Source organism: Babylonia areolata, chromosome 11, assembly GCF_041734735.1.
Source record: "Babylonia areolata isolate BAREFJ2019XMU chromosome 11, ASM4173473v1, whole genome shotgun sequence".
Lineage (NCBI taxonomy): Eukaryota > Metazoa > Mollusca > Gastropoda > Neogastropoda > Buccinidae > Babylonia > Babylonia areolata.
In genome coordinates, this window is record NC_134886.1 from 29,455,879 (window position 1) to 29,483,637 (window position 27,759).

The 27,759-nt window shown below is 43.1% G+C and overlaps 1 protein-coding gene across 1 annotated transcript; it reads left to right on the forward strand.

Moving 5' to 3' along the window:
- Window positions 1-662: 662 nt before the first annotated feature.
- LOC143287356 (C-type lectin lectoxin-Lio3-like) lies at window positions 663-27,617 on the forward strand. The gene is made up of 5 exons (XM_076595319.1): window positions 663-785; window positions 4,480-4,579; window positions 6,856-7,003; window positions 24,050-24,240; window positions 27,258-27,617. The coding sequence occupies exons 2-5, from the start codon at window positions 4,528-4,530 to the stop codon at window positions 27,422-27,424; spliced, it is 558 nt and encodes a 185-aa protein (XP_076451434.1). The 5' UTR covers window positions 663-785; window positions 4,480-4,527; the 3' UTR covers window positions 27,425-27,617.
- The last annotated feature ends 142 nt before the right edge of the window (window positions 27,618-27,759 follow it).

The following is a 27,759-nucleotide window of genomic DNA, read 5'->3' on the forward strand; positions in this document are numbered from 1 at the left end:
TGTGTGTGTGTGTGTGTGTGTGTGACAGAGAGTTTGCGGGAAAAAAACATGATCAAAGCAAAGGTCATAAACAATTGTGTCAATACAATGGGCCGGTAGTTGTTCTAAGGAAACGGGTTTTGTTTGATGTTCTTTGATGACTGATTTCCTCATACGAACAAACTGTACAGTGCGAGAGTGAACAGAAAGACTGTCACTCTCAACACTTTCTTCGATGCCGTCAGATAGGAGGAGTATAAACAATCCTTATAATACATTTGTTTCATTCTTAGCAGAGAAGTAATGGATGGATGACTAAATGATCAATCAACAAGTAACTGCGGTTTCCAGATTCGTTAATCAAAGTCTAGGGTCCATGATAAAAACCGTCAGTATCGATCAGAACATATTGATCTAAACCGTTAGAAACCCCGCCAGCGGGTTATAATCGACGACAATCTTGACAGCCGATGATGAAGCGTGTGACTCCCATAACTCCGTGGACCCCAAATCGTTCAACTACCTCGTTAAAGGGCGACAACTCGGAGAGACTAACAAAAGCTGTCAATCGATTGGTGGCAGAGAATACGTCACTCTCACGCTGTCGCTGATTGGCCCGCTGGGGGCATAGTCCGATTGCTGCCACCGCTTCAGAAACAATGGTTTTGTTGCTGTGGAGTTATATACACTGAAAGATTCCTGCAGCGGAGTTGTGCTGGTGGTTTTGTCAGAACATTTTGTTGTTGCTGTTCGTGCCAAAACTGCCAAGTCGAGTCGGGTCTTTTTACTTCGGGGTGTTGAAAACGGTACGTTTGATTTTTGTGGTTTGGTTTTGTTGTTGTTGTTATTGTTTTTGTTGTTGTTGTTGTTCGTGTTGTTGTTGTTTCTCCCTTGAACATCCTCCAGAATTTCTGTCTTTATCGTTTCTGATAATTCAGCCTTTGATTGGCGAATCTATTTATTGTTTCATTATTTCTTGCTCCTCTAATTAAGTGATGTATCTCCATCACACCAACTGTTTCTGAATAATTTGGTGAGTTTGAAAATCGTTACATTTTGCTTGTCCATTATATTGAGGAATCTATATAAAATGGCAGAATATTTGTCCTCTAATTATTTATTCCTTTTTTGATCTATTTATTTATTTATTTCTATTTATATGTTTGGTTGTTTGTTGTTAAGGGAACTTTTATTAAGTGTCGGGTGGGTTTATGGTGAGGCGTGTTATCTATTTGAAGTGTGTTACAAGTGAATATCATCTGATATATTCTCCTTGGTATTCGGAAAAAAATGCATTTTGTTATGCCATTCCATAGATTTCTATTCCATACTTTTGTGTTCTGCGCTTGTCATTGTTGGATAATTTGTTGAACACATATTGGATTTTGAACTGAAAGAAAACACTTCACTCCCACTTTAAAAAAAAAATTTTTTAATCCTCATTTCGAATTTTGTCAAATCATTCTCAATGCAGTGTGTTGAATTAAGTTAAGATCAGTTCAGTTCAGTTACCCAGGGAAAAGGTTTTCTTCTTCTCCTTTACCTCTTCCCCCCCCCCCCCACTTCCCCTCCCCTCTTTCTCCTCATTTTTGAAAAACTATAATAATTATACTATCAGGATAATCTTTTATACCACCGTCAGTCCAAGGTGACTTGAAAAACAAAACAAACAAACAACACAACAACAACAAATAACAACAACAAACTAACAAATAACAACAACCGGGAAAAAAAACATAGTCCTGAACTGATGGTCAGTGATTTTAGCTGTATTTTTCCACGATCGTCTCGCTGTTTTGTTTAACCTTCTAACCCTATGGAAATCATGGAACAAAACAAAACCTTTCCCCCCGCCTTCTGTGCACTGGACCCAGACCCTGACAAGGCCTCTCCATTAGCAACCTCGTGTCGCGAGGTCTCCCTGTGCACGAGCTTTGTTGTGTCGGCACGTGCACACCGCGAACAAATTAACTAAGAAGTTAAAATCCGCATCACACACAAAAGGACAATGCCTGCATGTTTTCTGAACAAGGGCTAACGACGTGCGACCGGTGCTGGAATGACTTCATCGTGGAAAGCTCTTCATCACACCGCTGTAGTCTTTTCTGACACGCAGCTCTTTTATTTCCGGACATGGATAAAATTAATGGAAGCTTGCAAATTGTGACATGCGTGTTCTTTAGTTGTGGTTCTTTATTGTGGTTGTTGAGGCGGGGAAAAAATGCACGCACGCACACACACACACACGCACACACACACACACACACACGAGGAAAGTAATAGAAGAATAGAAGATTGCAAGCGGTCATAAATGGCTGTCACTATGGGATCATATCCTATGCCCACAATTAAATGCCCTGATGATTCCGCAGCATGTGAAAACCTGTCAGCGTCACGGGTCATGGAATTCACGGGGACAAAGAACAGGGTCCATCCGAACAACACCCGGGGTGGTATTCAAGAGACCCACCGTACCTGCGGGTAAAGGTGTACCTGCGGGTAAATTTACGTGGGTCGTTTTCTCTCATTCTCTCTCGCCTTGGCTACTGTAACTCTCTATTGTCTGGTTTGCCTGCTTCATCCATTCAGCCCCTTCAGCGCATAAAAAACTCTTTTGCCCGACTCGTCCTCAGAAAGAAAAGACCAGAGCACATCACTCCTCTTTTGCAACATCTCCACTGGCTCCCTGTCCCACACAGAATAAAGTACAAGATCAGCACTCTATGTTATAAATGTAACAAATGTGCCCCTTCCTTTCAGTGGCTGCCTTCAACTCTACACTCCATCTCGCTCTCTACGATCGGCTTCGGATCCACTCTGTTTATGCATACCCAGGTTCAAACACTCGACTGTTGGCCGCTGTTCTTTCTTTGTCTCTGGACCTTGTAATTGGAATGAACTTCCTCTTTTGCTTCGTCAGGTCTCCACACTCAGCTCTTTCAAGTCTGGCCTTAAAACCCACATCTTCCCAAAATAGTCTCCCTTCCCTGCCTCTTCCTTGTCTTCAATCCCCCCACCCCCCCAATTTTAGAGTTATGCATGCGTTTGATTGACTGGTGTGAAAGCGCTTTGATTTGTCTCTGCACAAGATTCAGCACTATATAACTATGATAATGATAACGGGCCTTGCCTCATGTAGATTTACCCAAAGGTGCGATGATCTCCTGAACACTACCCCTGGTTGCACTATCATGAAGAACTGAAGCAGGAAATAGCGTGAGGCACCTGGAACGTGACTGTGCAGTGACACAGGACAGAGTAAGATGACAGGTGCTTGCTAATGACCTGTGTTTCAAAGGGAGCGCCAGAGCTAAAGAGGTAGTGAATATGGTGTCCATCCCGTGTCCAGTAGGTATGCAGGTCTCTTTTGCTTTTTATTCCTTCTCTTTCCGTTCCTCAGGATGCTTATGCCTGTTAGCTAAATCACTCGCATGGCCCGTGTTGTACATAATGACTGTTATGACCAGCATCGATGTGTACATCTCCCCCGGTCACATAGCAACTGGGAGATTAATGGCGTTTCCGTCAATCACACTACTGAAGACAGCGATCATGGACTTGATCCAGAACACGTGATGGTTGAGTCCAGTTTCCGAGTTAACCCTAATAGCCATGAACTGGCGCTTACACGAAACGACGGTTTATCGATTGAGCTCATTCCGGCTTGATGGAGTCTCCCGTCGGTCCGACGGATGAGTAGGCAGCAGGCTTATCTGTCGGTGTGTGTCATTCCGACATTAGCCTGATTGCCTGACCAGCACAGGTGACTTTTTTTTTTTTTTTTTTTTTTTTAGAGAGGAGGAATTGTGCAGTCCCTTCCCCACTCTCTCGCCTACCGACGCTCGCAGTCCCACAGGTGCAGATACTGCCACGTGTAGGACGGCATCGGCAGGTAATAACGGCATTATCTGCCGTCGTTGTCGTTGGATCTGTAGTAAAAGGCCGTCAAGTGCGCTGAGGGAAAAACATGCTTCATATGAAGGTAGGGTGGTTGCACTCTTAGATGCTGCGTTTATGACGTAACGCGCGTGCATCAGTGCAAGGACACGTGTGTCGTGGCGCAACGCATGTGGATATTGCTCATATGTACAGGTAGACAGACATAGATACAGATATTAATACAGAGATGTATCAATAGATATGGGCAAAACATACATAGGTATAGGGAGATAGTTGATAATATTGATAGATGCATGTGTGTGAATGTTTGCGTTTTGCTCTCTTTGCATGTGTGTGTGTGTGTGTGTGTATGTGTGTGTTGTTATGAAAGTGTTTTTTTCACCATAATATTACTTGTGGGGTTAAGTTAGAACATGCCTCATTGTGTGTGTGTGTGTGTGTGTGTGTGTGTTCGGTGATGTATTCGCATGTGATTGTGCGTGTGTGTGTGTGTGTGTGTGTGCATAGTGTGTGTGTGTGTGTGTTCGGTGATGTATTTACATGTGGTTGCGGTTGTGTGTGTGTGTGTGTGTGTGTGTGTGTGTGTGTGTGTGTGTGCAGGACCCGTGTCCAACACTCAATAACCATCACCTTAGAGAGAAATCAACGATGATATCGACGACACACTGGCTATTTCTGCTGTCTCTGTGCCTGGCCACTGGTATGCTGTCGTTTCACATATATTCCACTGTATCATATCTTAATCTATTCACTTATTTGTTTTGTCTGTTTCGTTATTCTATTTCATGATATCGTTTTATACAAACCTAGTGCAAGCCCTCAAGGTCTGAGCAGCTCTTTGGGTTTGTGCGAAGGCCAGGCATATGCTCCATGCTCTTTACAGCAGATGTGGTGCAGCGTATATGGATTTCTGCGCGATTTGTTACCTCCATTGAAACTGACACTGATACTGCAGCATTGTATGGGTCTGTCCCTGTTCAGGGGGGTATGGGGGGCACAGATGTTTTGTTTTGTTTTGTTTTGAGAAGTTCGTGCCATTTGTAGGTTTATTTCGTTTTTAATTCGAGTTATTATTATTATTATTATTATTTTTGTTTCATTTTTTCGAAATAATGAAGTGATATAAAATGGCATACAAGAATCGATCAAACATAGTCATTCAAAATCCTAACACACACATACACACACACACACACACACACAGATTATATATATATATACAAAACTGTTCTCCACAAAAGGTCATTTCTTATTTTTATTTTTTTAATGGCAGGTACATTTGTGGGGAAATGTCTGGGTCAAAAATGCATAGAAATCAAAATAGAAAACCTGGAAGACGTATAGGCCTATCTTTCAAAACAAATTAGACAAAAAGTCACGAACATATAATCTATTAGACAAAAAGTCACGAACATATAATCTATTTCGAATAACGTATTTGAGGAAAGAGGTATTTCTGCTTTGTTGCATCGGCTCATATTCATAAATTATTTGATTATCTATATAGCTTTAATAATCCGATGAATGTATTCTTCCATTAAAGACAAAACGTCACGAACTCATAATCTATTTCGCATAATCAATTTCAGGAAAGCAGTTTTTTCTGCTTCGGTGAATTTGCAATGAATAAAGAAATATTTTCGTATTCATAATCAATCATTTGACTGTTTATAACTTTGATGGCCTGATTAACATATTCTTCCATTAAATTCATTACTTATTGATGATTACACGTTGTTCTTGTTGCTTTCTTCGTACTGCGATTGAAAATGCTGCAGTTATTTGGGTGGTGGTAGTGGTTGTAGAGGGTATGACATGTGGGGGCGCTTGCGCGCGTGTTTGTGTGTGTGATGGTGGTTTTGTTGTGTGTGTGTGTGTGTGTCTGAGATAAAAAGAGCATTATTAAGCGTTAAGATTCGACCCTCCCGCCTCCCCCCCCCCCCCCCCCCCCCCCCCCCCCCCACGGACTCCCCTCCCCCCCCCTTTTTTTAAAAACTATTTTTTTTCTTCCAAGCTTAATTTATATATATATAATACAGAGCATTTTTCAACGATTTTTCAAATCTCTTTTTTTTCTTCTTCTCCTCATGGTTCCTTTACTGATCAAAGTGCTAAGCAGACAAGTGAGTCTTGAAGGCTTTGCCTCTTGTTAAAGTGCTCAGTGATGTCGCTTGTGAGAATATGCATGTTGTAGTGACAGCCGCCTTTTTTTTCCAGGGTTTCCATCATATCATTTCTGGTTACCCTATTGCAAAAAGTCACTTTGGTCAATGCCAATGTCTCAGTGAGATTATTCATTGTTATTCCCGTGTCCCTGATGGAATCAAATGGAACAAGAGAGGCAAGGCCTTCAAGACTCACTTGTGATAAATTAAGTCCCCTAGCATTAATTACAGAGTAATTTCCCTTTTTTACTATCTGCACCAAAACGTTTGCAAAATAAATAAAACTTCCATGCTTAGCAAAAGAAGTTCCTGTTTCAACAAAAAATGATAATAATGACTGCTCTTGTTGTTGTGTCAGAATATCAGATCAAAGTGCCAAGTTTAGAGAATACAAAAAATATAAATATAACAGTAAATGCAGTTTGCATATAATTAGGCTTCATTTTATATTTTTTTGTGCCCATCCCAGAATTGCAATATTGTTTTAAACAAGATGACTGGAAAGAACTGAATTTTTCCTATTTTTATGCCTAATTTGGTGTCAACTGACAAAGTATTTGCAGAGAAAATGTCAATGTTAAAGTTTACCACAGACACACAGACACACACACACACACACAGACAACCGAACACCTGGTTAAAACATAGACTCACTTTGTTTATACAAGTGAGTCAGAAACGAAAGTCTGATCTTGGTCAACTATTACACTTTGAAACAACTCTCTCTCTCTCTCTCAATCGCTCTCTTGCTCGTTCTGCCAACTGAAATGAAGTAACAGAAACGTTTTTCACCAATGCCTACATTCCGCAGTGGCCGGGATCAAGTACGACCTGTACCAAGAAGCTAGCACGTGGTATGAAGCCCGAGACACGTGTGCGCGTGACAACAGGCGTTTGGTTCACGTGACCGAGGCGATGGAACACACGCGCATCCGGAATTACCGCCCCTTTATATTTCAGTGAGTTTTGGAGTATGTTTCTTTTCTTGTTCTTTTATTCATATCTATCTATCTATCCACACACATATACATATATATATATATATGTATATTGCCGTTGGTGTTGTTGTTGCTGTTTGTTTTGTTTTGCGGCTGTGGGTTGTTGAATAATTGAGTTGGCTGGCTTGGATTGGACGGTTGACGCTTGATTGATGTGATGCGTTGAGGCCTTTCATAAATCCAATGTTCTCCGTGCGCACCCTTCCTCGCCCAACGACACACCTGATGCTGGTGGGGTTAAATGACCTAGTGACTGGCGCCCCATGGTAAAAAAAAAAAGAAAAGAAAAAAAGATCGCTTTTGTCAGACTTCCTGTCCTCCGACACAGCGCCTCATTGTTCCATTTTGTGCTTGAAGTGGTCCTTCCCTCACTTTTTCATGCATCCAAGCGTATGTGCTCTCACTGCCTCTGTCTGTCTGTCTGTGTATCTATCTACGTACCTATCTACATATCTATCTCACACACACTCTCTCTCTCTTAATCTCTCTATCTCTGTCTCTATCTCACACACACACACAACTCTCTCTCTCTCTCAAACACACAGAGACACAGACAGACAGACACGCAGACACAGACACACACACTGGGCACACACACACACACAATCAACGAACAATCACGAAATAGAAAGTAAATATGCAAAGTAAAGTGAAGGAAAACCATTCCAGCCTCAATGCTCCTCAACACTCAGCGAAATGGCCGCTGGCTGCTCGAAATCGATTTCATTCCATTCCAGCGGTAAAACTGACTGAATACATAAACGTACAGGAAAACCAGTGACTCACTCACTGACACGTATCAAGTGGTGGAACGAGTTATGACAGGAGAGAGAGAGAGAGAGAGAGAGAGAGAGAGAGAAATCGAAATTTTTTTTTATTGAGGGAAAAGGAATAGGCACTTATCGGCCTGTTTCCATCCTACCCTCGTAAAGAAAATGTATAAACTAATCAACGAAATACAAAAAGAAAAAAGAAAAAAAAAAGAAAAAAAGAAAAGAAATGAAAAGGAAAAAAAAGTGGAGAAAAGAACATACACATCGCAACAACAAGAATAAATAAATGGCATAGAAAATACACAATCCTCCACAAAATAACATAGTATGCATATGCGTGAAGGAGAGAGGGAAGGAAGAGGGTAAGGAAGAAAGAGATATGAAGAAGGAGAGAGAGAGAGGAAAAACTATTGAGAGAGAGGGAGAGAAAGAGGAGAGAGAGAGAGAGAGAGAGAGAGAGAGAGAGAGAGAGAGTATCATAAGTTTTTTGCTTCATTCATGTAGGTACTTTCCCTTGCAGAAAAACCAGTGACTCGCTCCCCGACACTCATCAAGGAGGGGTGGGGGGGTGGGGGTAACCGGATACGACAGGAAAGACAGAGAAAGAGACAGACACACACACAGAGAGACAGACAGACAGAGACAGAGATAGAGAGAAGAAAGCTTCTTTTGACGAATTGAAATACCTTACATTTTTTCTTTCTTTAGTTTAATGTCTTTGCATAATTTGTGATATTAAGCGTAGATAACCACAATGGAACAACTGCTATAGTTTGAGAGGAATCATGTCTTTAAAAAGAAAGAAAGAAACAAACAAACAAAAAAGAAAAAAAACCAAAAAGCGTATTTTTAGCAGGTTTTCTCTTCTCCCTGTACATTCGTTATCAATGTATTGTCATGTGGATGAAGATTCTACGGAGAACACCATTGTGAAAAATAAGTACATATAACAAAGTCAGGGAGGCGGGCAAATTCTGTTTTATCTTATTGTGGTTTAGTTCAGTTTAGTTTAGTTTGGTTCATTTTGTTTCATATTTCATTTCATTTTATTTGTGTCATCGGTATTAACGTAGAAATGGGTTCCAAACTCACACTGCTTTCATCACAGACTGGGAATGGCTTGCAACATTGAAGCAGCAAGTTGTCCACTGTGTGCTGGCTTAACAAGTTCAGCATCCACGAACCACAAACCCCCGAGGGTTTCGTTTAATGGTTATTGCCAAGTTACGATAGGAATTAAACGATTAAGCGCTGCGTGCAGCCCAGCTATCATGAGGGTGAAAACCACCGTGGACTTCTATAATATCTTTATCGATCATCAGAACAAAATAAACAGCATAATGAATAATAGATATATAGATAGATAGACAATAATATTAATAATTATAATACATAACCTTTCTATGGCGAGATATCCAGTACTAATGCTGTTCAAAGCACCTTACTTCATACAGATTGATGGATAGATTGACAGATAAATAAATAACATGACGTAACAAAATATAACACTACATAACAAAACGTAACATTTTAACAAAAACCTATTTCAGCTTAACCATAAGTAACCAAACCTAACCTAAGAAATAACAGTTTCGTCTGTTTTATCTTCTCAGAGGGAAGTTTGTGACCGTTTGTCACGTTAAAACTCACTCAGTACGGCCAGTCCTCTCTTCTCCTCTAGACAGACACCTCGGATGTCCAGTGGGTGTCTGAATGACCCAACCTTCAGCTTCCGTCGTAAGAATTGTGGTATTCTTTATCAACATTCACCTCTTCAGTATAAGAGCCTTCCTCTTGCAATATTTTGATGATGGTAATTGGGGTGAAACGCTGTTAACGTCGTCTCTTTCGCCGTTCGTATGGAGAGAGTTAACGTTATTAAACAACAAAGGACTGCTGCTATTCTTAGTCTCTCTCTCTCTCTCTAACACACACACACACACTAAAAGGAAACAAAGCAAGCAAACAAAGAACAACAACAAAAAACAAACAAACAACAACAACAACAAAGAAAACCATGCAGCAATAACTTGTTCAATCAAGTTGTATTCCCTTGTTCCCCGGAAGAAGGGTTAAGTAACTGTATTTGTTTGTTGTCGAACATTTCTCTCCCCTGTTGGCCTCGTTTATCAGAGTTCCAATGACGTCTACAACAGCTAATGTCTTCACAGAGGGCGAAAAAAAAAAGGAAGACACTCTAACCTAGCTTGAACCTGAACCCGATACAAACATTTCAAATATGCTTCAAAATTGGGAGATAATGTAACTGTTTCGCTCCTTGACGGGCTTATCAGGCTTGGTCACTAAGGCGCTTTGAGCAGCATTGGTGCTGGATATCGCGCCATAGAAAAACTGTGTATTATTATTATTAATTATTATAATAATTATTATTATTAATTAATTAATTTGTTGTTGACTGTCATCCTTTTCTGCCATTGTTGTTGTTGTTGTTGACGGAGGGGAGGGGTAAGTAATGTTGAAATGGTACCTGTTTTGTGTCTGATACGGATGTGACATGGCAGATGTGTTTTTTTTTTTTTTTTTTTTTTTTTTTTTTAATACCTTGGGTGACGGCAGCTAGGAAGGTGTTGTGTGCAGGTTATGACGCAGTTTTCCTGTTGCTTTTTCAGCGCTCTAGATCAATACTTGTACTTAAAAAGTTGTTGGCAGACAGCCGTACTGCTGTTTTTACTTTTCAGCACCATTGATTTCTCTCACAGCCAGAACACTTTATCGATTCTTCTCTGGTCGTACTTTTTGGCCATCTGACAGGCAATCATTGGGAGACGGACGTGCGTACACACGTTTGTACATACTTGGAAACGTACAGTATAGATACATATATACATACATAGGCCTACATACATACTGTGCTATACTATACTATATATAGGCATCATACATAAACATACTTACACACATAATTCATATACTATACTATACATCTTTACGTACACACCTACCTACCTACCTTAATACATACATGATACGCACCAGCACAGACAGATACATACACAAAGAAAGCAAAAGAGTAAGTATGTAATTTATCCCAATACCTAACAGAAAAGGGATAAACGTGCTCCTTTTACTGAAGCTTAAAAAAATAAATTTGAAACAAACATGAAACAGACGAAGACAAGCGAAATGTTATGCTATTATAATTATCATTATAATCATTGTTATTATCACCATCATCATCATTGCTGTTGCTATTATTTAAGAATAGACTGAGAAGTGAACAGAACGACGATGAGGGACTGAACGGCAGGAGAGAAGAAGGGAAAGAGCTAGAGAGGAAAAGCAGACCAAGCAGCCCAAAGCCATTAGAACGAACACACCAGTCCTTTCATCTTTTGTTCTCTCCGCTTATTACAGCGCACCTTGCCGCTGGCTAATGGTCCCCTGCTGCGATCAGCTTCTTCTGGTGATGGTGGAGAACTGGTGTGTCCGCTGGGTAGGGTACACAGTGAAAGAGAAGGGTGTTGGGGGGGGGGGGAGAGAGAGAGAGAGGGAGGGAGAGAGAGAGGTGGGGAAGGAGAGAGACAGAGGGAGGGAAGGAGTGAGAGGGAGGGAGGGAGAGGAGGGAGAGAGAGGGAGAGAGAAAGAGAGGAAGGGAGGGAGGAAGAGAGAGGGAGAGGGGGAGAGAGAGGGAGGGAGAGAGAGGAGGGGAGGAGAGAGAGGGGGAGAAAGAAGGAGAGAGAGGGGGGAGGGAGGGAGGAAGAGAGAGGGAGAGAGAGAGAACGAACGAACTTTTTATTGGGGAGGGGGAGGGGAATAAGCACAACTGGATTGATTTCATGCCCTCTTCAAAAGAGGAAATATAACAAACACACAATACAAAAGTGTAACATTACATAGATGAATTTCAAATTATGTTCCAGAAAAAAACACACATCAACAACATAAATGCAAGCATGCACATGGTTTAGAACAGAACGAGAAAGAAGAGAGAGAGAGAGAGAGAGGGAAGGGAGACAGACAGACAGGCAGGCAGACAGACAGAGACAAACAGACAGAAGGGCAGACAGAGACAGAGGCAAGGACAGAGAGAGAGAGAGAGAGAGAGAGAGAGAGAGAGTGCGCATTGCCCGACCTGAAAAAACCCCACCCTTCCAGGGTTTATTACAACCATGCTACGTCCCTGACTGCACGTCACAAGCTATCATTTTCCTAAGCGGAGTGGCAGTCACGCTCTCACCATAACGACCTCACCATTCAGGAGGTGATTTCTGGCTGACATATCCCAAAGCTGCTCACTCAGCCGTGAAAAGTCACCAGCATATCATATAGACCCACCCCCTGCGCCAATATCCCTTCTCCCTTCCACCACCAGGGATCGAAGCGGTAGTTACAGGTGCAACAGCCGAGTGGTAACAGAATTTCAACCATCAATGTGAGGTTCTTGTGTTCGATTCTGATAATCACGGGCATTGTGTGTTACGGGTTGGAGATTGATGGTTCCGATCTCGCAGGTCAACGTTCTATGTGCAGACTTGTTAGCGCCTTAATTTTTTTCGTGTGTATAAACACACAGATCAAACGCACATGTACAGTAAACATTGTACAGGACTCAGCTTTGAAATGGAATCGATGTGTTGATAAATATTTCTCGTTTTGCCAATGTTCTTTTGATGTTGAATGGTTCAATGTTTAGAAAGGTATTCTAGCTTTACTTCACAGTGTACACGAGAGAGCATGTAGATATACACATCGTACAATTCGAAACCATGCCTGGGTTTGTTATTTTATCCTAACCAGCCTAACCAGCTAACTCATTGAAACAAGCTGACATTTCCGTGAGTGAGAGAGAGCGACACAGAAAGAGACAGACAGAGACAAACCAGAATAGAGAAAGATGCAGCGAGAGAGACAGACAGACAGACAGGCAGGCAGGCAGACAGACAGAGAGGGAATACATTGACTGACTTGGGGAAAAAGCAAACAAAAAACTTCCTGTTTATTACAACCATGCTACGTCACTGACTGCACGTTACAAGCCATCATTTTCTCACAGAATGGCAGCCGCCCTCTCACTGCAACGACCGTGTCATTCGGGGCCGTATTCAAGACAAAATTCATTTTGCCTTCAGGCAAGTTACCTTTGACACAGTAGGGACCCGTGGGTACGATTTAACGTGAAGGTTACATTACCTTCGTATTCAAGACACGCTTGGTGCGGGCAGGCAGCAAATCCATCTTCTATAATTAAAAATCCAGATGATTCCCTTCTGCCCTTGCTCTCAGTTTTGCTTCTCACCGCACCACAGTTCAGAGCAGTGTCGAGAGCCGCAAAGCACGTTCTTCTTCTTCTTCTGCATTCACTCGTATGCACACGAGTGGGCTTTTACGTGTATGACCGTTTTTACCCCGCCATGTAGGCAGCCATACTCCGTTTTCGGGGGTGTGCATGCTGGGTATGTTCTTGTTTCCATAACCCACCGAACGCTGACATGGATTACAAGATCTTTAACGTGCGTATTTGATCTTCTGCTTTCATATACACACAAAGGGGGTTCTGGCACTAGCAGGTCTGCACATATGTTGACCTGGGAGATGGTAAAAATCTCCACCCTTTACCCACCAGGTGCCGTCATCGTGATTCGAACCCGGGACCCTCAGATTGACAGTCCAACGCTTTAACCACTCGGCTATTGCGCCCGTCGCAAAGCACGTTCTATCCGCAAAGCACGTTTGTTTCCGCTCAAAAACAATGCTACCAAGGATCCGCTATATTTACCTCTGCTTCGTGGGCAGTCACCCTTGGCAGGTAGTAAAGGTAAATTGTCTTCGGGTTTGTAGACCCGCATGTAGGCTCTGTGTTCCCGAACACTGGATATTGCTTACCCTCGGGCAGTCTGTCTTTAATTGCCACACACAGATTACTCGCAGGTACACATTTACCCGCAGGCACAATGGTCTCTTGACAACGGCCCCTGCAGGGGGTGAATTCCAGCTGACAGATCCCAAGGCTGCTCACCCAGCCGTGAAAAGTAACCAGCATATCAGATAGACCCCCCTCCGTCAGTGTTCCTTCTCCCTTCCACCACCAGGGATCGAAGCGGTAATTACAGGTGCAACAGCTGAGTGGTTACAGAGTTTCCACTATCAATTTGAGGTGCTTGTGTTCGATTCTGATAATCACGGGCATTGTGTGTTACGGGTTGGAGATCGGTGGCTCCAATCTCGCAGGTCAACGTATTGTGTGCAGACCTGTTAGTGCCTTAACCCTTTTCGTGTGTGTATACACACAGAAACTCGAACACGTTTAAGTACGCATTGTACAGGACTCAGCTTTGAAATGGAATCGATGTGTTATTTTTGTTCTGTCATTGTTCTTTTGATGTTGAATGGTTCAATATTCGGGGCGGTATTCTATTTTTTTTATTTAATTTACCAGCGTATAAAATGTATTCGATTCTGTAAACCTTTGTCTGAATAAAACTGATAGGGGGGAAAACAGAAAAAACCAGAAAACAAAGAAACAAAAAGCACGCACATTAAAGATCTCGAAAATCTTGTCAGCGTTCGGTGGGTTATGGACACATAATGTGCACGCAAACCACCGAAAATGGTGTATGGCTACCTTGATGGCAGGGAAAGAAATAGATGGTCTTCTTACACGCAAAAAGCCCACTCAGTGAACATAAGAACAGCAGCCAGTGAACACAGAAAGAAAAAGTATTTTTTAAAAAAGAAAGAAAAAAAAGAAGAAGAAAATGCTGACAGTGAGTTCCTGTGAAAGGCTTCTCTGTCAGTGAATTCATAGGCACTGCTGGTGGGGGGGATGTAGACAACAATCGTGGTCTCCACCCTTCCTGGTGGATATGCTCACTCGCTCTGGCTCCATAACTAAGCAATACTACTACTGTCGCCAGTAAAGAAGGGGGTGGGGGGGCGGGAGGGGGCGGGGGGACGGGGCTTAATTAGTCCGCAGTGCACTGTGAACGCATGAATCAGTACTGATACAACTTTTTTTTATCATTTCAAGAATCCATAGTATTTTTTAATGATTTTTTTTCCACAAAAATGCACTCACACACACACACACACACACACAGACGCGCACACGAACACACACACACACACAGACGCGCACACAAACACACAGACACAGATACATACATACGTAGACACGCACACGTGCAAGAAAGAGATAGAGAAAGAGGCAGACAGAATCAGAAAAACAGACACAGAGAGAGACAGAGAAACCACTCAGAGATGACATGTGAATACAATCAAAACTGGCTGACAAAAAGTCATTTTGCGCTACGTTTTCCTACTTTTCGCGGGAACATATTGCACACACACTGCTGCATTGCCGACACTTGATGCTTTGGTATAGTTCTGAGTCTCAGTTTCCTGATTCAGTGGAGCGGCATTGTGAGCGAGCAGATCCATATCCGCGACGAGACATCGCGACAACAAACCTGCAGAGCTGACACAAATGGGACTAATTATTAAAGGGGAAAAATTGCTTGAAAGGGTTTTCTGCTCTCTCTCTCTCTCTCTCTCTCTGTGTGCGCGCGCGCAAAACACATTAATTTTGTTTTTCAAAGACCACTCAAAGATTATGTGGATATTGAGGGTCAAAGAGATAGATGCAGTTCAGTTTAATTCAGTTACACAACCAGCGCCACTGCGTTTGGACAAATCCATTTCCGCAACACCACATCTGTTAAACACATGCCTGACCAGCAGCGTAACCCAACGAGCTTAATGATAGATACCGACAGATATATTTATATCTATTTATCTACCTATCTACACACACACACACACACACACAGGAGTGTGTGTGTGTGTGTGTGTGTGTGTGTGTGTGTGATGGCCTACGGGTAACGCGTCCGCCTAGGAAGCGAGAGAATCTGAGCGCGCTGGATCGAATCACGGCTCAGCCGCCGATATTTTCTCCCCCTCCACTAGACCATAGACACTAGAATTGAGATGTTAGTGTCTATGACTAGACCTTGAGTGGTGGTCTTGACGCTAGTCATTCGGATGAGACGATAAATCGAGGTCCCGTGTGCAGCATGCACTCAGCGCACGCAAAAGAACACACGGAAACAAAAGGTTTGTTCCTGACAAAGTTCTGTAGAAAAATCCACTTCGAGAGGAAAAACAAATAAAATGCACGTGCAGGAAAAAAACAAGAAAAAATGGGTGGCGCTGTAGTGTAGCGACGCGCTCTCCCTGGGAAGAGCAGCCCGAATTTCACACAGACAAATATGTTGTGATAAAAAGAAACACACACACACACACACACACACATATATATATATATATATATATATATATATGTGTGTGTGTGTGTGTGTGACTTTGTGTGTGTGTGTGCGTGCACACAAAATATACATATGAATCGACGATCAGAGAAAGAAAGGGTGAAGCAAACAGACAGACAGACAGACAGACACAGAGACAGAGAGAAGCAGAGAGACTGGGGTAGAGAGAACAAAACGAAACAAGAACAAAACACAGACAAAGAGAGCACTGTGCGACTAGGTTGGGCTTCAGCCCTGGATGGAAGCATAATTTTAGTGCAAACAACGGTCACCTCAAAGAGCCAGGAACATGGGGGAGGAGGGGTGTGGCGGGTGGGTGGGTGGGGTGGTGGTGGTGGAGAGGTGTACAGGGTTAGGGCAGGTTGTGCGGGGAGGGTGGAGGGAGGAGGAGGAGGAGGAGGAGGAAGGGGAAACAATGCTGTGTCGGTTCTCGTGGTAACTGTACACACACCGCCGATCGATTCGATCTTTCACGTTTTATGATGGTTCGATTCATATAGGCGGTCTACCCCTAACCTAGCAGCTCTGCAAATAGTGGTGGAAAGGGTCTGGTGGACACCAGGACCGGGTCGATGTGATGATAACATCTCTCTCTCTCTCTCTTACCGCTTCTCTCTAGGTCTTTTTCACTCTCACTGCGTGCGGTTGCATACCTGAAACCAATGCCTGAAAACAGAACAAAGAAGGCTTGTAATTCCACCAAGTATGATTCCATTTAAAAAAAGAAAAAGATGTTTGGCTGAAAGCATATGCTCACATCCGTCTACGTCATAACAGAAAGAAAGGAAGAAAGAAAAAGAAGAAGAAGAAGATGATGATGATGATGATGATGATGGCGATGAAAGTGATGATGATGATAATGATGAGTGATAATGATGATGATGATGATAATGAAGGTGATGATAAAACAGAAAGAGTGCTAGGGTAGATAGATAGGGAGAGAGAGAGAGAGAGAGAGAGAGAGAGAGAGAGAGATGCGGATACGGATTATTCATTCAAGTATAAACCATTGCCCCTCATGAAGGGGTGCAAACATTTGAAACAACAAACAACAAATAACATAACAAAAAACAAGTAATACGCGGTAATGCCAACAAGAAAGAAACTTAGTTCAGAATTCTAAGACATCAGAGTAGACCGCAGTCTGAATGCTTTAATCAGATAAATAGACAAATTACGAATGGTCTGTTCGTGCCTAGAAACCATGAGTGACGCTAATCTGAGCTGACTTGGAAATTGATAGAATCTAGGTGGGAGAGAGAGAGAGAGAGAGAGAGAGAGAGAGAGAGGTGGGGTGTGTGGGGGTGGTGGTGGTAACGACATACATATCAGGATGCAGAAAGAAAGAAATCCACATCCTCTCTCAGCGTTCCTTTCAATTTATCTCTTGCCTTACAGACAGCAGCATGGTTATGAAAACGAAGAAGAAAAACACATCAAGCTTGACAAAAGTAAATAAACCAAAGGTAGGCAATACAAACATGCGGCAATCAATACAAGTTCACAGTGGCCTCGTGGCAATGCGCCCGCCCAAGAATCGAGTGTCTCCAGGATCGAGTCCCGTATACTGATCGGGATTTTCACTCCCTCTTCTCTTACACTGGACATCGAGTGACAGTCTGGCTGCTAGTCATTCGGACGAGACGATAAAGCGAGGTCCCGAGTTTAGCTTGTACATAGCCCAACGGTTGTCTCTGGCAAAATTCTGTGGGCAAATCCTCTTTGTTCGTAAAGCAAACACGCAGACAGAAAAAAACAAAACAAAACAAAAAAAAGAGAAAATATATGGATGGTGCCTCACTGCACTGCGGAGAGCAGCCCGAATTTCACAAAGAGAAATGAAATATGACAAGATATTGATACAACACAACACATAACAATACAATGCAATGCAAAACAATACAACTCACGAGTAGAACCAGATCGCTTGTTTACCTCGGAGCGACCTCACAAGCTGAAGTGCGGTTTGGAAAAGTGAAGAAAGATAGGACCAAGCTGGATTACGATAATGTGCATCTTTTATTTGTCTATTTATTTATTTATTTATTATATTCATCTATCTATTTATATGTTTGTTTATTCATTTATCTGTTTGTTCATGTATTTATGCATCTATTTGATTATGTATGTATTTATTCATTTACTTATTTATTTATGTTTGTTTGTTTGCTTGTTTATTCATCTATTTATTTATCTTTATTTATTATTTCAGGATCCATCATTCGAACTCACCCCCTTCTGAACTGCGAGTTGGGTTTTCTGCCAACTGCGCTAACATGTAACCCAGGTACTCAAAGTGTACCTTGAATATGACGTCACCGGATATGACATGTACACGTATACGTCACCGGATGTCTGATGTTCCCGGACACCACGTAGCAAATAACACACGCACTCTGTGTGTGTGTGTGTGTGTGTGTGTGTGTGTGCGCGCGAGCTACATAACACAGTACACACAATGCACACATCACCATAAAAATAAATACTAAAGGGGGTAGTGCAGAAACTTTTAAATAAAACCAGCATGCAAGTAATCACGAACATGTTAATTGATTTTACGTCTTTTTGCTACAAGCGATATTACACACACACACACACTCATGCAGTTTGTGTGACTGTGAGGTGGGTTTTGCAGTGATGGACACACCAACGGGAGAGCAGAGTGAACTATGCCACACACGTCTGCACCTCCCATCATAACTGCAAGAACAAATTTAAACAGAATCACAAAAGTGCGGTATCAGCACTACGCACATTACTGAATATTACAGCAGTGATAATTCAAAATAACTTGCAGCAAGTAACAATAATTAATCTTTATTTAATAAAGAAAATAAATGAAAAAAAGAGGACGCGAATAAGCAAACAAATAATTAAAGAAAGAAAGAAGAAAAAGAAAACTAGAGCTACGTTCACATATGCGCACGTCATTTTACGCTCTCCTGTCATGTATGACGGCGGTAAGTGTTCACACTAACCACCATCCACCTCAAGCCGCCTCCAAGCAGCTTTTGATTTGTTGCTGATGGCTGGTCTAAGGGACGGAACTCTATAATTAATGATACAGCGTGAATCCCATCGAGCTCAATATTCAGCTCAGTGGTTAATCTCAATAATAATATCAATTTCTTTCGTCTGGAGAGAGCCACAGCTGACAGCAACTGATTGTGTCTGAATGAAGTGTTTTTCTGTGTCAGCTAAGTTGACGGCAGCTCGTTGGCAGCACTGGCTAAGCTTTATGTGAACCTCGCCTGATATAAAACGAAAACGACGGAGACGAAAAGAAAAGAAAGAAAAGAGCTGCAGACAAAGAGGAAAGTGATGAAAGGAAACAAAAGACAACAACAGACCAAAGAAAGGACAGGACATGATAATCGATTGAAAGAAATCAATTATTAAACAAGGAACCGATGGATCGGTTCACAAACCGTGACACGCGCTCACGCACGTGCTCTCTCTCTCTCACTCTGTCTCTCTTTTGATCACACACACACACACACACACATGCACACACGCACGCACGCGCACATAAATACGCATTCACACACACACACACACACACACACATACCCACCCGCGCGCCCTTAAGACAGAAATGTTGTTGACCTGAAAAACTGAAGCCCCTCTCCTCTCCCCTTAAAAAAAAACAACAACAATAACAACAAAACCCCGAAAAATAGCCTTCACCATTCATAGAAGCGAGTAGCAAGATTAAAATTGAGACAGACGGACCCAAAAGGGGGTGGTGGTGGTGGGGGGGGGGGGGGGGGGGGGGGTTAGGGAGAGAGAAAGACAGGGACCGAGAGATAGGGGAATTGGCATATAAAGAAAGACAGAGAGACAGACAGACAGACAGACAGAGAGAGAGAGAGAGAGAGAGAGAGAGAGAGAGAGAGGGGCAAGAAACAGAGACAGGGGAGCCAAATAGTCCCCCTTTGCACTGGATATATCAATAGGCACCAACATTAATTATGTTATTATGTGAATCGATCCACCACAAACGTTTCTATTAATTAAAAACAGGCAGGCACATATATGAGAGAGACAAAGAGACAGAGACAGAGACAGACAGAGAGAGGGTTGAGGATGAGAAAGAAAGATATGGATACGGATAATTCGTTTAACTAAGGCCATGACCCCTTTTAAAGAAGAGAGAGTGACGGGACAATAAACAAAATTCCACCCTGGAACAAATATATGTTATGGATCAACACGTACACAACAAGGTGAAACAGGCCTTTGTTCAAACAGGCACTCTTTGGTCACCAGTACTGCCGTCCTCTTCTGCTGATCTGACATGACATGACATGACACTACCGAATTCCTTTCTTTCTTTTTTCTTTCTTTCTTTCTGTCTTTTTCTCTATCTTTATCCTTCAATAGTTATGCCAGAGGGAGAGTGGAAGGATTTGATTGGCTGTAGCGTTTGACAGAAGCTTTTAAACAAGCTCAATCGGCCGGCGTGCGCATATAAATTATATATATATATATATATATATATATATGTGTGTGTGTGTGTGTGTGTGTGTGTGTGTGTGTGTGTGTGTGAGTGAGATCTTTAACACCTCGTCATTCAGAGAACCACGTCCCATTTTTCAGGAGACGATACAATACCATGTTTTCTTGTTTCCTTAACCCTCGCGAACTTATCAAGGATACCGACTTCTCAAACAGCGCATAATATTTGATAGGCGTGCTTTCTGACAAAGCTGACGTCCCAGCAGGTCTATGCATAGGTGGGAAACTCCCCACCTGTCACCTACCAGCCATAGGCGGGGTTCAAACTCAGGACCTTTGTGACAGAACTGGTTATCACCCCACCCCACCGCCACCCCTCTCTCTTCCCTCTGTCCTCAAAGCCTGACGAGTGCATGGGGGTTATGCGTCAGCCAGGCATCTACCCCCTCTCACCCACCTCCACCTCAAGGCTCTAGCATCCCCTTCTTTCCTCTCAGGTGGTGGGGAATACGGATCAATCCGTACGTTTTGACGCCTCGAACAAGCTGACCTCACTCCTCCTTCACAAACTCATCATCACCATCATCATCATCATCGTCGTCGTCGTTGTCGTCGTCGTCACCGCCGTCGTCGTCGTCATCGGCAGCATTGATTGACATGACAACCATTCAATCGTTCAAGTTAACCATGTTGTTGGAGATTCAAGGATTCACAAACACCGCTTCAGCGTGATAGGCCGTGCCGTCAGATTGGTCCACAGCCATTCGAGTCTTTTACGGCGTCCGCTTTTTTCTACCCTGACAATGACAAAATAACCCATCACAGGCGATTGTTCTGGTCCGTTCTGCAGAAAGGGAGTGGCGTTTCTTGTTTTCTCTCCAAGCCTCCCATGGCAACCAAAGAGCAACGAGACAAAGGGACAATGGCGTGCTGTCGCACCGGTACTTGAGGGGAGGGTCAAGGGAACTCTATAGGTGTTTGTCTGCTCTCTACTCGCTGCGCATCAATAATGCACGTGCAAACGATTTCACGTGCGTTGTTTGAGTATGGAGGAGGGGTGGGGTGATCACAGGATGACGGAAATCAATAAAATGAAGATTCGCCTCTGGTTTCAGAGATGAATAGAAGGAAAACATAAACACGAGTCGAGCGCGCACACACACACACGCGCGTGCGTGCGCGCGCGCGCGTAAACAGACGCACATTTACACACCTTCCATCACTCTTCTCCACTAACCTTTAAATGGTGGACAGGATGCTAGTCTTCCTGACCAGACAACAAACGAAGCGCCCGTGTGTAGTGCACAAAAAGAACTTAAAAAAGTGAGTTGTCTATGTCAAAATTCTGAAAAAAACCCCAGAAAGTGAAACTGTTTCTTCGGCTTCCTGTTGATGAGATCAGCAGCCGCGCTGTAAACATCGGACCGATCATCAGTGCCACGAAGACGAGAAACATGAGCAGTGAACATCCAGTGCAAACTAATGTCTTTATTGACCAGAAAAGAAAGTTGAACTAGAAAACTTCCAGTCAAACCAGCAGCACCAGCGACGTTGACCATGAACTGATATGTCAGATTGGAAAGACAACAGCAGCTTTAAAAAAATAAAAATTCCTGATATTCAAACAGAAATTATATCACTTTAATGTTCTGTCCAAGCTCCTCTACAGTTGCAAATCTTGGCGACAAATACTTGGGAAAAAAATGGATGATGTTGACACAAACACCTAGTAAAGTCCTAAGCACCAAATGGTGTGACTTCGCTTGATTGAAGAGGTCAGACAGAGATCACAGTCCTATCGGCCTCAGGTGTCATCCATCATCTACAAAGGGCGTATCCTCTGGCTGGGACATATATCGAGGCTCGCGGCATCAAGAATCGCACACCAAGCTGTGAACTGGACACCTGCAGGTCGGAGAAAGAGAGGACGGCCCTAGATGAATAGACGGCAAACATTGGAGACAGAGCTAAGACTTGTCGACAGACGACGGTGTGGCACCGGTCACCTGGATTAAGACCGTGCACTATGGAGCGATCTGGGCGTCGACATCAACACGTGGGGGACGCTTGCTCTAGACCGTCCAGCTTGTCGCAGCAAGATCACCACAGGAGCCCGTGCAGCTGAATCCAGGCGCATCACTGAGGCGCAACGAAAGCGTGCTGTGCACAAGGCTCGAGCAGCATCCACTGCCACGACAGCACCCACTCACTTGTGTCCCACATGTGGGCGAGCCTTCAGGACTCATCAGTCACCTCCGGACCCACAGCCACCGATCTTCCATCTGATTTTTGAAGCCGCGGTCATCTTCGAATCCGAAGGACGAAGATCAATGGAGCGCCTTCACTGCCTCGTGCATCGAACAATGCGGGAACATCTGAGCAAAGTTTACGCAACATCGGAAAAACAAACAAACAAACAGCAACAACAACAAAATCACCATCAATGACCGACTGTCACCAAAATGTTCACAACAGCCGGGTAACAATTGTGACCCCTTATTTGCATTTATATGACCTCAGAAATATATACAGGCACAACACTCTCTCCAACCAGCCTGACTCGACATATAGAAAATTCTTGCGACAAGAAAATTCCATGCTTGTACGAAGCAGCACGTGTTGATCTGAATAATGGAATGGTGAATGATATGCATCATGGACAGGTGATTATCCTTTACATGATGAATGGGATCATGCATGTAAGTGCGTACGCATGTGTGTGAAGGAGCTGTATAATGTTGTGAAAATGATAAAGTTTGCAGATTCAGAACCAGGACCTGCAACAGAGATTAGGTAATAAGGCAAACATTAATGTAAAAGTCTGCATGTTACCCATTTGCCGTAAAGTGTCACGAAAACGCATACTTTGATATTACAATGATTACTGGTCAATTCACGCCTGTACCTGAACGAAAGTGGGACATGAAAAATAAACATGACAAGCATAATGACAAACCACATTAATATGTTCTCAGTCATTACTGGAGAAAAAAATAAATGTTATCGAAACGTGACAAGCATTATAATGTGCCACATTCTGTTTTCAGTCAATGGTGGAGAGGAAAAAAAAAGTTGTTCTCTTACCGAGACGTGCCAAGGCAAAATAATGCGCCATACTATGTTTTCAGCCACTGATAGAGAAAACTTTTGTCATATTTTAGCGTCCTGATATGAAATGATAACATTTCCATGATTTGATTGGTTACATTTTCATGGTTTGTGGGATCAAAAACGGAAAAAAGCAAGATGGTGGCACGTTAGTTTAGTGGCTGAATCCGCACCAAAACTGAGTAAAATAACGTACAAAACGTACAAAGTCATATCCACTGAAAATGGGTCACAACATCTACTACTGGTAATACCGTTTCACACATGCACAAAAATTGCCGGTAAAATAGGTTCCTGATTTTAGAATGCTAAAATAGGACTTTACCAAAACGTTCTCCTACCGAAACGTTGACGTTGCTTAATGATGAGCGAAATTCTGTTTTCAGTCATTTCTGGATCGGTCTGAAGGTGGACAGAGGCTCCTACAAATGGACAGACGACACTGTTGCCAGGTTCACGGCATGGGGTGAAGGTCAGCCCGGCAGCCAATCAGAATGCGTGAGGTACAGCGCCGATGACTTCACTTGGCAGACCCACAACTGCTCTGACCTGCTCTACTTCATGTGTGAAAACGATGGTGTGTACATAGTGTCAAACACACACACACACACACACACACACACACACACACACACACACACACACACACGATTTAATTCAAGAACGATTGATGAACAATATAAACGACTCGGTTTATCTCCAGAGACAAAATGCACAAGGAAATTTGAGTGAGAAATAACCTCACATCATCCGACAGCCGTTTCAACAACACTCTGTGCTCGTTTCGCGAAAGTAAACACACACACACACAGACACACAGACACAGACACACACAGACAAAGACACACACGGCAAGCCTGTGCAAAACCCGCACATGTTCCAGTCAGTTTCATTTTCAGTTTCAAGGCGGCGTCAAGGTATACGGACTGATCCACACACTGTACCTGCTGTGAAATAAATTCATCCAAAACTTCAACAACAAGGCAACGAATCCATTCATCCAGATATCCTTCAAAAGACACAAAACCTGCAGTGTTCGAACATGGGGTCAACCACATACAACGCAAAAACAACAACAACATAATGATAATAATGATAGTAATGATAACAATAACACCGCAAAATGATTAACAAACCGTGTGTTGTGGTGTGTATATACACTGGCAAATATCACTGTAAATTTCATAAGCGCATTCACGCGCGCGCGCACACGCCCGCGTGCGTCCACACACACACGCACGCGCGCGCATGCACACACACACACACACACACCAAGCACACATACACACACACACACACACCAAGCACACACACACACACACACCAAGCACACACATTACATGTAAATTAACCATTTGTTAGCGACTTACAAATCATATAAAAAGTTTCATTAAAAATGTGCCAGCCATTTTTAGCGACTTACAAATCATATAAAAAGTTTCATTAAAAATGTGCCAGCCATTTTGCAATCTAATTTCCGTTGCAAATGTTGACACTGCACAAACAGATAAAATGATGTGCCAAAAATGTGGAGCATGAATATATTCTTACATAATATACAAAACTTATGTATTCCTGCTTTCTACATAGCATCATATATATATATATATATATATATATATATATATATATATATATAGATAGATAGATAGATAGATAGATAGATAGATAGATAGATAGATAGATATATGATAGTCGTGTCCGACTATGACCATCAGAACTGCAGAGGAGGCAACTGCTGTTCCGACTATTTGGGCTAGAATTTGATTATAGTGGAGAGTGTCTTGCCCGAGTTTCATCTCCACTCACTCAGCCAAGACGGTTTTAGGACAGTCAGCGTTGGGATGGTTCTCAAAGGCCAACAAGCCCACAAGGCTGCAGCACTGAGAGCCAGTGTCATAGTTTGAGAGTCATAGTTCTTCACAAAAGACTAAGCTGTAAATGATTTCCGATTGACTGGAGAAACCATTGATAATACAGCTCTCACTTTGCTGTTTGCCCAAATGTAAATATATGTATATATGTATGTGTGTGTGTGTGTGTGTGTGTGTGTGTGTGTGTGTGTGTGTGTGTGTGTGTGACAGGAAACTCTAGGGAGAGCTGGACAAAACAAAGTCTTCAGAGAAGACACCCCACCCCCCACCCCCCGCTACTCAGACAAGAGTTTTGGCCCTAAACTCCTTACACACACACACACTCTCTCTCTCTCTCTCTCTATATATATATATGTGTGTGTGTGTGTGTGTGTGTGTGTGTGTGTGTGTGAAAAAACAACTTATACGCGCGCGCGCGCGTGTGTGTGTGTGTGTGTGTGTGTGTGTGTGTGTGTGTGTTGTTTGTATGGGGGAGGGGGGGGAGAGGGTATCGGGGTGTTAATACACAGCAATCCCTATAATACTAAAAATTTGTTGTGTAGAAGAGTTTCAATGATATTACAATTATGCGCGTGTTTGTGCACATCGATTTTACGTCTTTTGGCAGAGTGATATTACACACACACACACACACACACACACACACACACACACACACACACACACACAATGAAGTGAAGAAAAAAATTAAAAGGTGGTGGAGATTGAAAGGGGACGTTGTGGTCTAATAAATACGATATGGGAGTGGTGGTCTGATTTGTGTGTGTGTGTGTGTGTGTGTGTGTGTGTGTGTGTGTGTGTGTGTGTGTGTGTGTGTGTGTGTGTGTGTGTGTGTGTGTGTGTGTGTGTGTGTGTGTGTGTAGTTGTGTGTGGTTTTCCCGGCGATTGACTAATTCATGTTTCTATCTCAAGAGGGATGGGAACCGGGCTGACTGGATTTGTTGGCTCATTGTTAATGTTGTTGAGGCTTCGGAAATTGTGCTGGTTTTGATCATTTTGCTTTTAAACAATGACCCGTGTGTGTGTGTGTGTGTGTGTGTGTGTGTGTGTGTGTGCGTGCGTGCGTGCGTGCGCGCGCGAGGGGGGGTGGGGGTGGGGGTGAGGGGGGATCTGGGGGATGGGGGGGGGTGTTATATGTCTGTCTGTCTGTCTGTGTCTGTGTCTGTGTGTCGTTGGTCTGTCTGATCGCGTGTTTGTCCATCAGTTTGTGTCTCTGTATGTCTGTCTGTGTCTGTCTGTCTGTCTTTAAGTCTTTTCTGTCACTCTCTCTCGCTGTATATATGTCCCTTCTATCTCTCTGTCTCGTTGTATGCCTGTCTCTGTCTCGCTGTACGTCTGTCTCTCTGCCTCTTTGTCTCGCTATATGTCTGTCTGTCTGTCTCGCTGTGTGTCTGTCTCTCTCTGTCTCGCTGTGTGTCTGTCTCTCTGTCTCCGACGCTGTATGTCTGTCTCTTCTGTCTCTCTCTCTGTGTCTTGCTGTGTATCTGTCTCTGTCTGTCTCTCTGTATGTCTGTCTCTCCGTCTCGCTGTATGTCTGTCTCGCTGTGTGTCTGTCTCTCCGTCTCGCTGTGTGTCTGTCTCGCTGTGTGTCTGTCTCTCCGTCTCGTTGTATGTCTGTCTCGCTGTGTGTCTGTCTCTCCGTCTCGATGAATGTCTGTCTCTCTGTCTCGCTGAACGTATGCCTCTCCGACTCACTGTACGCGTGTCGTGGTGTGCACAGTGCCTCGCCCCAAGGCGTCTGACGGGATGACGGCCGCCACGGGTCTGCTGGTGGGCTTCGCCAGCATGCTGGGGATCCTCCTGCTGGGGATCCTGCTGGTCCAGATGCCCTGCTGCCGCTCCAGCACTGTCAAGGCCATCGGCCACTTTGGTCTGGGCAGAGGATAGAGCTACGACGGTGTTGATAATGATGTTCTTTGTGAATCATCGTTGTCAGCCTTGAGAGGAAAAGAGGTTTGGTTTGCTTTCTCTCTCTCTCTTTCCCCAGTGGCGTGACACTTGATTTGACATCTGCGATTTATTTTCTAAACAAAGTTGTAGGTTTTTCCCCCCTTTCTTTAAATCATTTTGTAATAGATGTTTCGCAAATTAATGAAAAGTTCGTTTCATACCCACGTAAGTAATTCATGTGTTTTATCGCTTCCTTTTTCTTTTTTTTCTTTTTGTTGTTGTTGTTGTTGTTGTTATTATTATTTTTTTAACGACGAATGATTTGACGGTAT

Coding starts and splice junctions, on each gene's coding strand:
- LOC143287356 (XM_076595319.1), top strand. CDS start 4,528: ATGATATCGACGACACACTGGCTATTTCTGCTGTCTCTGTGCCTGGCC. Junction 4,580..6,855: donor GTCTCTGTGCCTGGCCACTG/GTATGCTGTCGT, acceptor TACATTCCGCAG/TGGCCGGGATCAAGTACGAC. Junction 24,241..27,257: donor CTTCATGTGTGAAAACGATG/GTGTGTACATAG, acceptor TGGTGTGCACAG/TGCCTCGCCCCAAGGCGTCT.